Source organism: Mastigoproctus giganteus, chromosome 6 (assembly GCF_048544385.1).
Source record: "Mastigoproctus giganteus isolate SK-2022 chromosome 6, ASM4854438v1, whole genome shotgun sequence".
In the NCBI taxonomy this organism is placed as follows: domain Eukaryota; kingdom Metazoa; phylum Arthropoda; class Arachnida; order Uropygi; family Thelyphonidae; genus Mastigoproctus; species Mastigoproctus giganteus.
Window position 1 is genome coordinate 106999557 of NC_143580.1, and position 16681 is coordinate 107016237.

Here is a 16681-nt window from a genome sequence, read left to right on the forward strand (position 1 = left end):
ATAAGAAAATAAATTAAGGAATTTATTTAGACATTATTTACTCTATTAGACAAATTATCTCTGAAATACATTGCAGGCCATATGAATGCATTTTCATTGTGACCAATGTTTGAAATTGGCATTATGAATATAAATTTTAGTAGTTTACACCAACCTTGCATTGAAATAATAAAACAAAAAACAAAATTAATAGTTTAATAGCTGGTATTACTAATTTACAATAAATTACTATTTACAATAAGTATATAAAAAGAAAAGAAAAGAAAAAGAATACCATAAAATACAATAAAATATACAGAATTAAAAATGCTAAAATCTGAAACCTTTGAAGGCTTCTGCCTTCTTTCTCAACAGTACGCTTTATTTTTACAGTGCAAGCTTAAAAACCTGCAGGTTCATGGCACATGTCATGTGATTCAATAACACGTGCATTGTTCTCATGCGTAACAGAACCGGAAGTGGCTCGGGAGCGCGTCAGGTAAAATCGTTCATCCCCTCTAAGAATCACTGTCGCAAAGAGGGGATGAATCCGCATACCCCTATCTGTATTAATTTTGTTCCCAATGGAACTAATCCGCAAGCTCTTGAGCCACTTGCGGTCCCAAAACCTATGTGCCCGGTCGATGATAGTAGCTTCGTCCGGGGAGATTTGACACATAATCTGCATTCCTTATCGCCTTCGTGTGCTCCCCCAGACGATCCTTTAAACACCATTTAGTTCCCCCCACAATCCGGGCACTTTATGCTATAAACGACCCCAGTTACACTTTCTTTTGGAATGGGATCTTTCACTTATGACAACACTGTGTGCAACTTACGTCCTGGCAGCTGCACACAGCGTGTCTGATGATCCCGTAATACACGGGCTATTCGCTCGGTTAGACCCGGATATTTTATGGTATTCTTTTTCTTTTCTTTTCATATACTTATTGTGAATAGTAATTTATTGTAAATTAGTAATACCAGTTATTAAACTATTAATTTTGTTTTTTGTTTTATTATTTCAACGCAAGGTTGGTGTTGGTGTAAACTACTAAAATTTATATTATGAATATGCCCAACCACAGAGGCCTATTTCAAGAATTGGCATTATGAAATAGGACAGAAACAAAGGTACCAGCAGCAAACAAATATTTCTGTTTCAGTCCATTTTCTTTCGACATCATAGGTTTTGTTTCTTTTTAAGCAACCTCAACACAGTAGATTGGTTACAACCAACTTCTGCAGATGTATTTCAACCAGAAAAGCCCTCTCTATCAAGAGCAATAATTATACCTTTCTTTTTTGGAGAAATGAGTGTATGTCATACTGCTGCTGAACAGGAATGCAGACAGAGAGCAGCAGGGGATTCTTTTATACACGTGATGATGCAACACTGATCTAATATTAGAGAGTGATGATGCAATATCATACTAGCCTTGCAAGATGATGTAATAATGCCTTGAGATGGCATAATTTTACCTACAGAGGGAGTTATAAAGGAAATATTACACTTTAAGAAAGTGATGCAATTTATGTGGCTACCACTGCATATATACAAAAAAGAATATTAGATACCACTGCCATAGTGTGCCTTGTCATTATATGCACAACAAAAATGAAAGACGTCACAGAGGGCAGCAAAATAATGATTAATTAAAAAACAAACAAACTGAAGGTGTATAAAGTAACAAGATAAAATGGAAACAGAATATAGAAAATTTCAGAAAGGACTAATAACTGGCAAATATGATTTCTAGAAACTGACTTCACACAGCTAATTTCTAATCAGCTGTTTGGAGTCAATTTTTATGCATAGATTTCATAAACAATAAAATTTTACATAACATAATTTTTACGTACACAATTTTGTGTTTACTTAGTACATATATCTTATTACAATTTAGGGAAGCAGATATGATACTATTCTATTGTATTATCTGCAAATAATAATGTTTGCATGTGCTCACAGAGAGTTAACATGTTCAGACTTTTCTATCTCTTACATCTCTCTCTCTCTCTCTCTCTCTCTCTCTCTCTCTCTCTCTCTCAGTACAAGAAAGACAGTTGCAGTGTGAGTATATAATAGTTTATCTGCATATCTATTGCATATTGTTTTCTTCTTCTGTGTTTTGCTTAGCATTGTATTGTCAAAATTCTTAAGCAGAAGCAAATAAAGTGTCTGAATCACTCTGACAAGTAGGTGTCAATAGTTTACAACAAAAAATCTCTGAGGAAGAAAATTTATGGTATTGCTTAACTTTGAATATTCTTTGCACTTTGGTTGCAAGGCTGGTAATTGTGGCAAAACTTGAGCTCCACGTATGTGCTATGTTGCCTACACCACAAATCTGAGAATGTGGCTGACTGGGAAAATTGATAGTAAGCTTTTTGTTGTTCCTATTGTGTGATAAGAACCATGAAACCATATTGATCATTCTATTTCTGCATAACAAAAATATCAGGAATGTCCAGAAAAAGCAAGCACAGCAACAAACATACTAACATATCATCTGCAGTAAGGCTCTTTCCACACAATGAAGATATGTCAATAACAAATCTCTCAAAATGATGGGATAAAGGATGCAGTGATGAATACATAAGGATACTTGTACTGCAGACTCAGTTGGATTATTCACTTGAACAGATTTCGCCTACCACCAGAAAATCCTAACATGTCACAATTAATTAAGAAAAAAAAGAGTGCAATGACTTAGTTTGTGATTTAAACTTAACTAAAGAGCAAGAAAAACCCCTTGGATCTAGGTTACAACAGTGGAAGTTACGTGAAGGAGGAACTAAAATTACAGTATATCAAAAACAGTGTTTTCAAAAGATTTCATTATTGAAAGTGGTATGAGTTTCTTTAATGATATTAGTGGTCTTCTGAATGAACTGGGTAAAGAACACAATCCTAATGTATGGTGTATGTTTACTTTTTTTTTTTTTTTGTCCTCGCCTTTTTCCCATTATATACATAAGGTCAGCGTTTTTACTGTTTTGGCATGAAATTTTTATGGCCAGATGCCATTCCTGAAGGCAACCCTCACACTTTATCCACGCTGGGGATATGCGGTGGTCATTCCCTGACCTTCTGCATCCTCCATATTTGGTGGTCACGGGCTCGAACCCCAGTCTAATCAGGAAGCGTGTGCTACACACTGCTGCTCCTTGCCCACCTGGCTACGGAGGCGCCAATGGTCTCTTTATCCCTGATGGTAGTTACCTCTTTGAGTAAATCCCGCTTCAGCACACTGTGATCACTGCCACCCAGTGGTTCCTTTATCTGCAGATTCTTAATGCATGAAGAATCACTACTGATAATCAGATCAAGAGTATGCCTCCCGAACATGCTGATGTAGAAAACAATCATCCAATAAATCCACAAAAGCCTTGCTAGTGTGTGAGTGACCAACCCACAAATTCCAATCAATATCTGGGAAATTAAAATCCCCCATTATAAGACTCTCTGATTTACTGGCCCACTCTATTTCCCTGTACAGTTTCTTATTATACTCATCAGAGTCATTAGGCCCAGAACACACTCCTACTCTCAATTTTGATCCCCCAATGCTTATGTCACAACAAACTGACTTCACACTGCACTGTCCAGCGAAGGAAGCGAAGCCTGTCAACTGGCTTCACTTCCTTGGATTTTATGTGTTTCTTAACTAATAGCATAACCCCTCCTCCCTTCCTATCCTGTCTATCCTTCCAGTACACATTGTACTCCCCAAATTCCAGTTCTGCATTCCTTATATCTGTGTGACACCAGGTCTCTGATATTCCAACAATATCTGCCTTTGATGTTTTGAGCAATACCTCAAATTCATCAAATTTATTTACCAAACTCCTAGCATTGGTGTACATGCAAGTATACATGCACCTGTTCCTATTCTTAGCTACCCTAACACAACCCATGTGTTTATTTGTACCGCAATGACTCTCAGCAGTCTCTGAAATACCCTGCATCTTGTTTTCCAAGCTGCTGCTCATTCAAATAGAAGCAGTGCAAGAATCACTTTCACCTCTGTCAGTGGCTACTGTTAATCTATTAGTCCTTGTATCCCCCCAAGCTAGCAGTTTCCCGACCCACCTAACGCTGCCTCGATAGCATCAGCAAATATTCTTGCACCCTTTCTATTTAAGTGTATCCCATCCCTGTAGAAGCAGTCTCTCCTGTTAACAAGTACAGACCAGGCTGAAAAAAATTCTACCCCTTGAGCACAATCTTTTGAGGGCCGAATTCATCGACAAGGCTCTCATCATATTATCCCTCCTATCGTGTCTGGGCAGAATTTCAGATACTTTCAAATTCAACCCTAATTCACACCTTTTTTCAATAGTGACCTGTACTTGTTAAGTAATTCTGCTGGTCTCCTACTCTTTAGTGCCAATGTGTACAACAATATCACGTTTTGTGCCCTTAAAAGATGCTATCATCTTTTAAGATGACATTTGATCTAATGCTATGGTTCTGGGTTGCTGTTGACCTTTGATCATCTGTTATGGTGTGCGGGCTGGTTCTGGAAGGAGTTATATGTGATCTGCACCTCTGGATGCCTTGTTTCTTTTTCTTTCCTGGGTCCTTATTTCTTTACTTATTTTCTCATTGAAGAGATGAAAATACTGTGGGTTGAACTCAATCCCCTGTTTTCTATTGATTGTTGAAGATCCAAATAATTTGATAAGAAATGCTTCTTTGAATTTTCTTCTGTTGTACTGACTATCTGTGGAAATAATACTTGTGCTATGGAAGTTCCAGGTGTCACCACATTGGAATGCATGGAGAGCTGTATCAGACTGATTGATTCTACCAGTTGATATTTCTGTTCACTGACATTTGTGGGTGGGGGTTAACATTTAAAACAGTAAAAAGATAAGCAACCATTAACAAAGAACACGGCACACACAAATTGAAAGTAACACGATACGCGCAAGCGAGAATGGAGTAACAAGATACAAAGCTTTAAAAACAGGAATGAAGAGAAGATTCTGAAAATTAATTTTTTTATATGATTGAATATTTCATGGAAGTGTAAACACATTTCACCATAATAACCCACAGAATTCCAGCTGTAGGTATTATCACAAATTCAATAAGATCAAGTTTACTATCCGCTTATGATAGATTGCACCAACAGAAAAGTCCAATAAGCAGGTGACTGCTAATTGTTTTATGGTTGTGACCTCCAGAAATCTGATCGAACCACGAGGTACGGTCGGAGACAATCGTAGGGTAATTTCCAGTCCTGCGAACTCCTGCCCTGATTAAACGGCATGTTGTCCCAAATAAGCGAAGTAAACCCTGGCTATTTTCTCGATTGGGATCTGTTCTTTAAGATTTGTCCCAAATTAACGGCTGCCCCAATTAACCAGTGGCCCAAATAACCAGAATCCACTGTATTATTATCTCCAGTTAATCATGTCTGTGGAACTATTATTTCTGTGATGTTCACACGCAGTGTACTGCATCTGGAATTGTTAATATGCAGCCAAAGGATAATATCATATATGGAAATAAAAGTAAATATAAAAAAATTTTCTGTTTTTTAACCATTAACTTGGTGATAATGGCAACATGCTATAAGAGGTGTGCTCATATTTTCTTAATTGTCTTATAATAAACTCTTAGTGTATTTAATATATTAACTATATAATATCAGTGTAGATACACCATAGACAACTCTTAAGAAAGTACGAAATAGTTGTTGTAGTAGGCATCATTTGCTCTGTTTCTCATATTGTGCTCTTCCTTCACGACAAGTTGCCATGATATTGCACTACCTCGAATAAGTAACACTTCACTAATAGAAAAGACTATTGTTACTTATTCTCAGTGAGTACCACCACCCAGATGGCACCATTTCAAGGCAATTGACCTATCATCAGTGGATGGGAAGGTACCCTGGTATTGCAGACACGACGACCCAGTTGTGAAGATAATCACACAATATGAGAGATGCCAAAAGATGTATGTGACAATATTTAAAATACCTAAATGCACAAGGCATAATACGTTAAGAGTTTATTATCTATATAATATCAATGTAGATACACCATAGACAACTCTTAAGAAACTACTTCATAGTTTCTTAAGAGTTTGGCATCTCTCATATTGTGTGATTATCTTCACAACTGGGTCGTCATGTCTGCAATACCGTACCTGCCCATCCACTGATGATAGGCCAATAGCCTTGAAACGGCGCCGTCTGGGTGGTGGTACTCACTGAGAATAAGTAACAATAGTCTTCTCTATTAGTGAAGCGTTACTTATTCGAGGTAGTGCAATATCATGGCAACTTGTCGTGAAGGAAGAGCACAATATGAGAAACAGAGCAAATGATGCCTACTACAACAACTACTTCATAGTTTCTTAAGAGTTGTCTATGGTGTGTCTACACCGATATTATATAGATAATAAACTCTTAACTCTTTATGTATTATGCCTTGTGAATTTAGTTATTTTTAAATATTTTAATATATTAAGTAACGCAAAATTAAGTATAAATATTGTGCATTCGCTTACCTCAGTATTTTTATAGGCATCAGGTCGTATTTGCCAAATTTTGGAAATCTGATTTGCAGTAAATCTTTCATATGCTTTTGAACCTGTGATATCAGAAAGTGCCTGGGGTCCACCTAATGCATCTTCTAAAGCCTTGCATTGAGTTGATGTACTGGAATCCATCCAAACAGGAGAATCATGTATACTGAAGCAACTCTAAAATAATTTTTTTTATAACATATTACAATTTTTATTTTTTTGAAAAAGAAATGGTGTTGCTTGCCTGATAAAAAAAAACACATGATGAAATATTGATATATTCCAATACAAAATGGCAGTTATTACATATATTAGTTATTGCACAGTTATTGCATTCATTACATATATCAGGCTGCAATATATCTGAACTCGCATTATAATGAATTTTATAGAAACCATATGTTTTTAAAATTTTATTATTGCCATGCAAAGTATAGTACTTCATCAAACATATTAGAATTAACAACCAGGAATTTATGTGATAGACTGAAAACCTATTTACAAAAATATAATAAGTGAAAAGCCACATGCTACAGGAATAAAAATAACCTGAAGAAAGAAAAAACCTTAAAACAAGAAAACACAGCTTTGTAGCACAGTCAAATATTAGTGTATATCTTGCCGTGATACGGCCAATCCAATGTTTATAAGAGGGCTTACATAAAAAAAATAAAATAGTATAAGATATAATACTGGCATAGCCACATAAGAAGAAAAAATAAAAAATACAAGTACCAATAAAAACACTAAAATGGATAACTGAAATTGCAATATAAAAACTGTCTTGTCAGTAGAATCATAAAGGGTTTTATCCAAGTTTGTTTGTTTTTTTTTTAAACAAACAGCAGTCACAAAGATGGGAAAGCTTTGCATTGACTTGAGGAGGAGAATCTAACATTAGCATTAGTAGAGGCATTTGATGCAAGAAAGCAAGCTTATGCAGCATCAGCCAAAAAAAAAAAAAAAAAACCCACTTCCACTTCACCCCTCTGTTCGTTCCAAATACCTGTCCAGCTGAGCCTTAAACTTATTTAGGCTATCAACCTCCACCACAAGGGATGGAAGTCTGTTCCACCAACCAACCACCCGCTGGCTAAAGGCAAATTTCCTCACGTCTATCCTACATCTGTCTTTCCTCAATTTGAATTTATGCCCTCTCAGGTGATTTTTCTGAGCTAGAGGAAGAATCCCATCAGCATTGAGCATGCTTAAACCATTCAAGGCTTTATACACCTCTATCAGATCACCTCGCTGGTGCCTAGTCTCCAGACACTGTAATTTGCAAAACTTAAGCCTTTCTTCGTAAGAGCACCCCTTTGTTCCATTCACTAATCTTGTTGCCCTTCTCTGTACTCGTTCCAGCAGCTCTACATCCTTCTTGAAATGAGGCCTCCAGACCTGTATACAGTACTCTAGGTGTGGCCTGACCATTGCCTTATACAATGGAATAATCACCTCCTTATCCCTGCTGGAAAAATTCCTGTATATCATTGACAATACTCCATGAGCTACTCTTGCAGCCCGTCTGCACTGCTCAGAGAACTTCATATCTGCCTGCACAACCACCCCCAAGTCCCTTTCATTCTCTACCACTGTCAGTGTAGTACCACAGAGTTGATACATTGCTCTGGGGTTGCTGTTTCCCATGTGTAGTACTTTACATTTGTCAATGTTAAACTTCATTTGCCACCTCTCAACACATCTGCTCAACCTTTCCAGATCCTGTTGCAGCAGCATAGTATCAGTAGTGTCCTTGACAACCCTGCCAACCTTTGTATCATCTGCAAACTTGGACATTAAGCTTGATATACCATCATCAATATCATTTATAAATACAGAAAACAATAATGGACCCAACACTGAGCCCTGAGGGACTCCACTAATAACATTAGTCCACGATGAGCAGTGTCCATTGATTACCACTCTCTGTCTTCTCCCCCTCAACCACCCCTTTATCCATAGCAGCAATTTGCCTCCAATGTCACACTGCTCCAATTTGTGTAGCAGTCTTCCATGTGCAACAGTATCAAAAGCCTTTCTAAGATCCAAGTATATAATATCCCTGCATCCAGTTCTTTTGTGACTGCATCATAATATCCAATCAAGTTGGTCAGGCAAGACTTCCCCTTAACAAAACCATGCTGTGTCTGAGCTATAACTGAAGTCTTGTCTAAATGATCCTGCAGTCTTGTCTAAGTGCTTCTTTAACCAGTGCCTCCATTAATTTTACTGGAACAGAAGTTAAGCTCACAGGTCTATAATTACTTGTGTCAGCCTTTGATCCTCCTTTGTGAATTGGGGTCACATTTGCACATTTCCAGTCTATGGGTACCTCCCCTGAGTCCAAGGAAGCTCTCATAATTATGGCTAAGGGTTTGCTTACTTCCTTTGCTGCCTCCTTTAATATAACTGGATAGATCCCATCCACCCCGGGTGCCTTTCTTGTGTTTATCTTCAACAGTTTCTCCTCCACTTTACTCCCAGTTATTTCAAGATTCTGTAGCTTACTGCTAGAGTTGAATACACCTCTGGCATTCCCCTTGCTGAATAACTCCTCATGTGTGAATGTCGATGCAAAATATTCATTTAGTTTGTTAGCTACCTGAGCAGGATCATCAACAGTTGACCCATCAATATCAAGTGGACCAATCTGATTCATCCCCTTCCTTCTAGAGTTTACATAAGTAAAGAACTCTTTGCTGTTTTTCTTTGCATCCCTTGCCAAGGATTTCTCGTAATCTGCCTTTGCCTGCCTAACCTCCTTTGTAACTTGGTTGCATATCAACTTGTATCTATCATAGGCTTCTGTGTCATGTGTTAATTTGTAAGTATCCCATGCATTTTTCTTCTCTGCCATATGCCTCATTAGTTCATCTGACATCCATTTTGGCCTAAACCTTGAACAATATTTCTTAGTTGGTATGTAAAGCCTAGTAGCTTCCAAGATAAGTTCTTTGAATGCTTCCCATTTTGAATTTGCTGTTGGTAACATCATCAGTTGGTCCCCCTGTATAGAATTTAAATACTGTCTCAGTCCATCATAGTCGCCTTTACGGAAGCAATAACCCTTCCCTTTACCCCTAATGGTAGTTACCTCTTTGAGTAAATCCCACTTCAGCACACTGTGATCACTGCCACCTAGTGGTTCATTTATCTGCAGATTCTTAATGCATGAAGAATCACTGCTGATAATCAAATCAAGAGTATTACTCCCTCTAGTTGCCTCCCGAACATGCTGATGTAGAAAACAATCATCCAATAAATCCACAAAAGCCCTGCTAGTGTGTGAGTAACCAGCCCCCAAATTCCAGTCAATATCTGGGAAATTAAAATCTCCCATTATAAGACTCTCTGATTTACTGGTTGTTGTTAGTTGGTTTTTAGGAGCATTAGCAACTAAGGCCATATTGCTCCGGGATATGCGGTGGTCATTCCCTGACCTTTCCGCATCCTCCGTATTTGGTGGTGACGGGCTCGAACCCCGGTCTAATCAAGAAGCATGTGCTACGCACTGCTGCTCCTTCCCACCTGGCTACGGAGGCGCCTCTCTGATTTACTGGCCCACTCTATTTCCCTGTACAGTTCCTTATTATACTCATCAGAGTCATTAGGCCTATAGCACACTCCTACTCTCAATTTTGATCTCCCAATGCTTATGTCACACCAAACTGACTCAACACTGCACTGTCCGGCGATGTCGACTGGCTTCACTTTCTTGGTTTTTATGTGTTTCTTAACTAATAGCATAACCCCTCCCCCCTTCCTATCCTGTCTATCCTTTCTGTAGACGTTGTACTCCCCAAATTGCAGTTCTGCATCCCTTATATCTGTGTGACACCACGTCTCTGATATCCCAACAATATCTGCCTTTGATGTTTTGAGCAATACCTCAAATTCATCAAAGTTTATCTTATCCAAGTTTGTTTTTTTAAACAAACAGCAGTCACAAAGATAAGAAAGCCTTGCATTGACATGAAGAGGAGAATAATGGCAATATTCAGAGGAGAATAACAGAAAACATAGTGCTCATATATAAAACAGTTGAGCACTGTAGTTGTTAAACCAAAGAGCTTTGGTTAAAGTAACAGGGATGATCAGATATCACTTAATAGCAAGCTCTCACATTATAAATTTTGAAATCCAAGTCCATTGATCAACCACATTGTAATGGATATCATGTTCTAAAGCAGTGTTTCTCAACCTTTTTTTCCTAATCGCCCCCCCCCATGAAATTTTAAACAAAAAAATACTTTATACTTACACTTTTTATTCAATGGGATCCCTGAGCCTGATGCTTCTTAGCTATAAGTTCAATCTTCAGTATGATGTTAATAAGTTTAATTCTAATATCTCCGTTTGAATATATATATATCAATTCTGTTTCTTTCCTTCGTTAATATTTTATTTACTGAACTAAAACCACTTTCAACCACAAGATTTTGGAAAAAAAAAGAAGTACTTTAGCCATTTCAGACCATATTGTTGGATAAAGTTTAGTTGTTTTTGATCCCCACAACTCAGCCAGTCCACTTTTTTTGAATTTATATTTGCATTCTCATTACATTTTAATTCAATTAGTTCTTGAATTTCTTCACTAGCAGACCTGGCATTGCATCCAATTGGATCCACAGCTTCACTTCAAAAGAAAATAAATCTGAAAATCTATTTTTCATTTCACCTTTTAAAGAACACAAATGATCTGAATAATTCTTAAGCTCATTCTGGGTGAGAGATTCATTGATTTCAGCTAACTCTTGCATACCATGAAATTGTTTTCTCATTAAATTGCTTTCAAATATTTCCAGTTTTTCAGTGAAAGCTTTTAATATGCGTCTGTAGTCTAACAATGTAATTAATTTTCCTTGAAGTTAAAGTGATACTTCGTTCTAAGTTTCTGAAAAATTAAAGTCATATATATATGTTGATTTTGTGTTTGCTGATCTCTTTTGCTAAACCTGTCTCCTTCGCTTTCTAAAAAACTAATTATCATATCAAAAAGGTTTACAAATCTTGTTAGAGTTTTACTTTAGAAAGCCATCTGACTTCTGTATGTAAAAGAAGCCTCACATACTGTTCTTCAATATCAACACAAAATTTTCTGAAAAGGCAAATCATTTGCTATGTGACTTTATTTTATTGATGGTTTTAATAGCTATACTGAGAGGTTGATAAAGAACTGGACTAATATTTTTTGCAACCAGATGGTGAAGTATACTGCAAGAACTTTGGGATATACTTCCTTTAGGTGCCTTTATGTCTTCCAACCATGGAGGTAGCACCATTAGTGCAATTTACAATCATCATCGAAATAACAAACTTATGCCATTAGAAGGGCCTTATTGTCAGTAACTGTGGATTCATCAATCTGAATAGAAAATTTACTCAATTTTAGTTTATCAATTAGCTGCTCTTCAATGTTAACTGACATCTCATCAATTCATCTTCGAATTGGATCATTGCTCAATGGCAATGCTTTTAAAATATTGGAAGGATTTTGATGCAGTGCTGTTGAAATTACAGTCTCTAAAGCGAGTCGTATAATAGTCTCAGCAACTGTATGAGCACTACCAGTTTTTGCAATGATTTCTGCAAATTTATAAGACAAAATCATTTGTTTGTGTGATCTTCTTAAATAAGGAAGCAACAGTGTTACGTTGCTCAAAATTCTGTTTTAATTTTTTTTAAATATTTGTTTACCAACTTTATCAGGATGTTTCCTTTTTAAGTGATCTAAAAGTCTTGATGGTTTCATAGCTTCATTTGAAAAAAAACTATTACACTTAAAGACATGTGGGCTGTCTTGGTCTTGAGTCAAATGGGCTTTCAATAAAACTATAAGCTCGATATTAATTCAGATACTGTCAACGCTTTTTCTTTTCTGCACTTGACATGATTGATGATGGGTTGAATAACTACAAAGAATTAAATAATAAAATATAAACCATTTTTATTTAACTCTCATAGCCCACGTCATTCACAAAAGCACTGTGGATCAAAAATAAACAACTTCCACAAGGAAACAATAAATCAATACTAATAATCAAATAATGAAATCAATAAATAGCTTAGAAAGTAGAAACAACAGACAAACATTTCCTCATCCCATCCATGCCTCATATATTGACCAATGAAACAGAAGAATAAAGAAATAAACCATGCCACCACCAAAGTCACAGCTGTTGGAAATGTGCAAACGCCAAGGATTGTGGAGACATTACCTCCGAAAGCACTTTGGCATTTAATACCTGTGAAAAGCAAAGGTGGTTGAATTAAATCACACCCATCATCTTCCTTTTATCAAAATTTCTCACTCACTCCTAATATAATATACCTATATGTTAAAAATTGGTTGTCTCGGGGAAAAAGCAAATCCAATGGGAGAAATTAAATATTAAGGAATAAGACGTCGTCAGATAGGGTTGAACTTTGATTTTTTGGTACCCATGATTTTTTGGCTCCCCCCAAAAACCAATTTTTGCTCCCATTGGGAACCCCTGTTCTAAAGGAACGTATAATATTGAAGTTCAGCAGTACTTTGTCAGAATTATCCAAGAATTATAATATATGAGGATAGACATTTTGTGATTTTTATCCATATGGTATATTATACATTACATATAATAATAAATTACACTGTTATAACATGAAGTTATTAATAAAATAGTTTTTATTAAAGTCATATGGAATACAAGCTCAATTTCTACTCTAAATTGTTAGTAGGTGATGTTTCAGGATTATTACCAAACCCCATCATTAGGCCATAAATGCTATGGGGTGGGGAATTGAAGAACATTTAACAACTTTTTAAAAGAAGAGGAGTTAAAAACAGCTGAACACTGTCAGGACCAATAGGATGTAACACTCATTTTGTTTATAGATTTGTAAAATTTTTGGTTAAGTCTCTACCAGCTCTAGATCTAGCAGTTGTCTTACAGCCTTTGTGCTCAGGGTGTTTCTTATTCATTGGATAGCTTCACACTGTAATCGTACCGTGTCATTCTTTACAAAGTCCATGCACTAGGCAGGTACAGCTGTAACTATATTGCAATGTAGTAAAAGTAAGAGGGCCATATCCATAGAGCTGTAGGTATTTTCATGGTTGCCGCTTTATCTTGTGTTTATCTTAGTTCTGGTTTCCTGATCGCACATGGAATAACTAATTTCAATATTTAGCAACCACAAAAGAAGAAAAAAAAAAAAAAAGTTAAAAGATCACTTGCTATAATCCAGTCTAAATCTCCTTCCCTGTATTTTGAATTTATGGCATCTAGTTCTGGAATCATTTATAAAACAAAAATATCACCTTCATTCATTTTTCTATCTCCTCTCAAAGCCTTATAGACCTCAAATCAGGCCCCCTCTAAGGTCCCTGGTTGAAAAGCTCTGTAGTACACATTTTTGAAGTCTTTTCTCACTCTTTCAAGAAGCTTGTATATAATGTAATTTTTTTATGTGCTGTCTCCATACTTGGACACAGTATTCCAAGTGTAGTCTTATGACTACTTTATATAGTGGGATAACGACTACCCTATCTCTACAAAGTCTGATAATTTGAGAGGAGCAATGCTTAGTGCTAATCATTAACCACTTGACTAAATCTTCATCTCCCAAACATCCTCTATCCCTTCATCAATGTGATTTATAAAAATCACAAACAACAGTGGTCCTAACACAAATCCTTGGGGTGGTCTGACTTTTTAACTTTTAGACCAGTATAAAGAGTAACCATTAATCTCAACCCATTTCTTCCTACCCTGCAGCCTCCCTATGATTCATTTTAGAATCTTACCCATGATTCCACCATGTTTTAGCTTATTCAGTAACCTCTTGTGAGGGACTGAGTCAAATGCTTTGCTAAAATTCAAATAAAGCATATCTAAATTATATTCTACATCCACCTCATGAGTAACAGTGTCAAAATAAGTAACCATATTCATTGAACACTATTTTCCCTTAATAAAAGTGTGTTGTGTAGCTTTAAAAATTTCATTTCTAACTAAATGTCCCTTGTATTGTTCTCTTTATCAGAAGCAGAATTAGGAATTTTGAATTATAAAAATAATAGTGAAATTATTATCAATGTGATTGTACTTTTATAAAAAGAGTGGCTTTTATATTTATTTAGATAATAATAAATATCAGATTTTTAAAATAAATTACAAATTCACTGATTCTACCTTTAACTCCATTTGGTACTTATTAGTGAATCAGTACCTGTGGCTGGAACCACACTCAAAGTACTATAGTTACATTTCTGCTCTTTATAACTTCATCTATTGAGAGTGAAGTGGATAACTACAGAGTCAGTAATTACCCAGTTTTCTCTTAGAACCACCTTTATATACTGGTGATACATTAGCACTTCTCCCAACCAGAGGAGTCTTTCAGAGTCCAATGATGCCTTCATAATTAATCTTAATGGTTCAATGCACTCTCTTTTGCTGCCTCCTTCAAAATTACTGGGAATATACTATTTCAATATTTATTTATAATTTCATACCATGCAGCCTTACCTGTACAGTTTCTCTTCACCATAAAGGGTCTTTTGTCAGTAAATATCAATGCAAAGTCTATTCAACTCATCAGCAATGTTAGCTAGGTTATCTAAGATTTTTCCACATCCATTACACAATGTCCAATCTGATTCATTTTACAATTTTTTTGGGCTTCATACACATGTGATAAATCCTTGTCTCTGGTCTTAGACAGTGATGTCTCATACTATGCCTTTCCAAAACTCACCTTTTCTGTGCTATTATTATAGATCAACTTGTAGCTGTCATAGGCTTGAGTACTTTTCATTGCTCTGTAATTGTCCCATACCACTTTTTTCTACTCTATTAGAATGGCCAGTTATTCACTGACCTTTGCATTCTCCTCATGCTATACTTTCTTAATGGTATATAAATATATGAATATAAATATTGTGTGTGTGTGTTGTATAATAAGTAAAATAGAGGCAGAATGAAAAAGCACAAAAAAAAAAAAAAGCATCAAGTTGAATAAAAAGAAAAAGGAGAATGGAGGGAACATGTGGAAATTTGCATTGCATTCAAAATGCATAATGTCAACAGCTGCTGTGTCTAGGGCCCTCTAATGAGATTGGACACAATGTTTGTTTGTCATTTGTTCTCTAATTTGTTTGTTTCATATCTATTTCTTTTTGCAATTGGTTGTTTGTGATATTTCACACTTCTTGGCCACAACACTGTCAGATGGGCACCAGTCTAAATTTATTATTTATCGGATTGAATTTATGGCTATATTTGCCTTATATTTAATATTCAATTTTCAGTACATATTCCTTCCACTCTCCTTTTTCTGTTCACCTTTTGACCTCGCTTATTTATTTAATTGTTTGTTTTTTCACTCTTTTTTTCCCACATTTTTTGGTTGTGTAAAAAATCAATAAATCTGAAAGATATGAACAAGCAGAAGTTGATACAGTTTAAAGAATAGACTCACACAAGGCAGCAGATGGCTAAAACTTAAATAAATATGTAATAAATATAAAAATGGGTGAAAAGTTAAGTTAGCACTTAACTTTTCACCCCGGAGCTTTTCACAGAGAGATTTTTATCTCTTCGTCAAAAGTGAAGTTACCACTTAACTTTTCACAGACAGATAAAAATAAAATGACATTTGCACCTGAGTGAGCAAAGCAGCAGCAAAGGATATAAAAGTTTATATATGTGAGGTAAAATTAATAAGTCTATTGAAAAGTGCGAAGATGGATGCGTAAATTACACAAAATGCCAAAAATTGGGCAAGTTGTGTAAAAAAAACCCAATCCATCTGAAAGATATGAACAAGCAGAAGTTGATGCAGTTTAAAGAATAGCATCGTGCAAGGAAGCAGATGGCTAAAACTTAAATAAATATCTAATAAGTATAAAAATGGGGCGAAAAGTTAAATGGTAATGGAAAAATGGTCTGTTCTTTGCACTTTTCAACAGACTTATTAATTTTACCTCAGGTATATAAATTTTTGTATCCTTTGCTGCTGCTTTGTGCGCTCAGGTGCAAATGTCATATTATTTTTATCTCTCTGTTACCACTTAACATTTCATCCCATTTTTATACTTATTATATACAGTAAAAGTCCGAAAATCCGGACCACCCCAGAATCCAGACTTTTTGAAAACTCAAACCTTTT

The 16681-nt window shown here is 35.9% G+C and overlaps 1 protein-coding gene across 3 annotated transcripts in view; it reads right to left on the reverse strand.

Annotated features, from left to right (window-relative positions):
- The window catches only part of LOC150084496 (xylulose kinase), a 92142-nt gene that overhangs the window by 48138 nt on the left and 27323 nt on the right, over window positions 1-16681 (reverse strand). For all 3 annotated transcript variants that reach the window (XR_016547062.1, XM_090375247.1, XM_090375246.1), the window contains exon 5: window positions 6509-6703. Coding sequence is in view for 2 of the 3 variants with exons in the window: in XM_090375247.1 (XP_090231373.1) it covers window positions 6509-6703 (195 nt within the window). In the remaining variant the exon portion in view is untranslated. The remainder of the gene's footprint in view (window positions 1-6508; window positions 6704-16681) is intronic.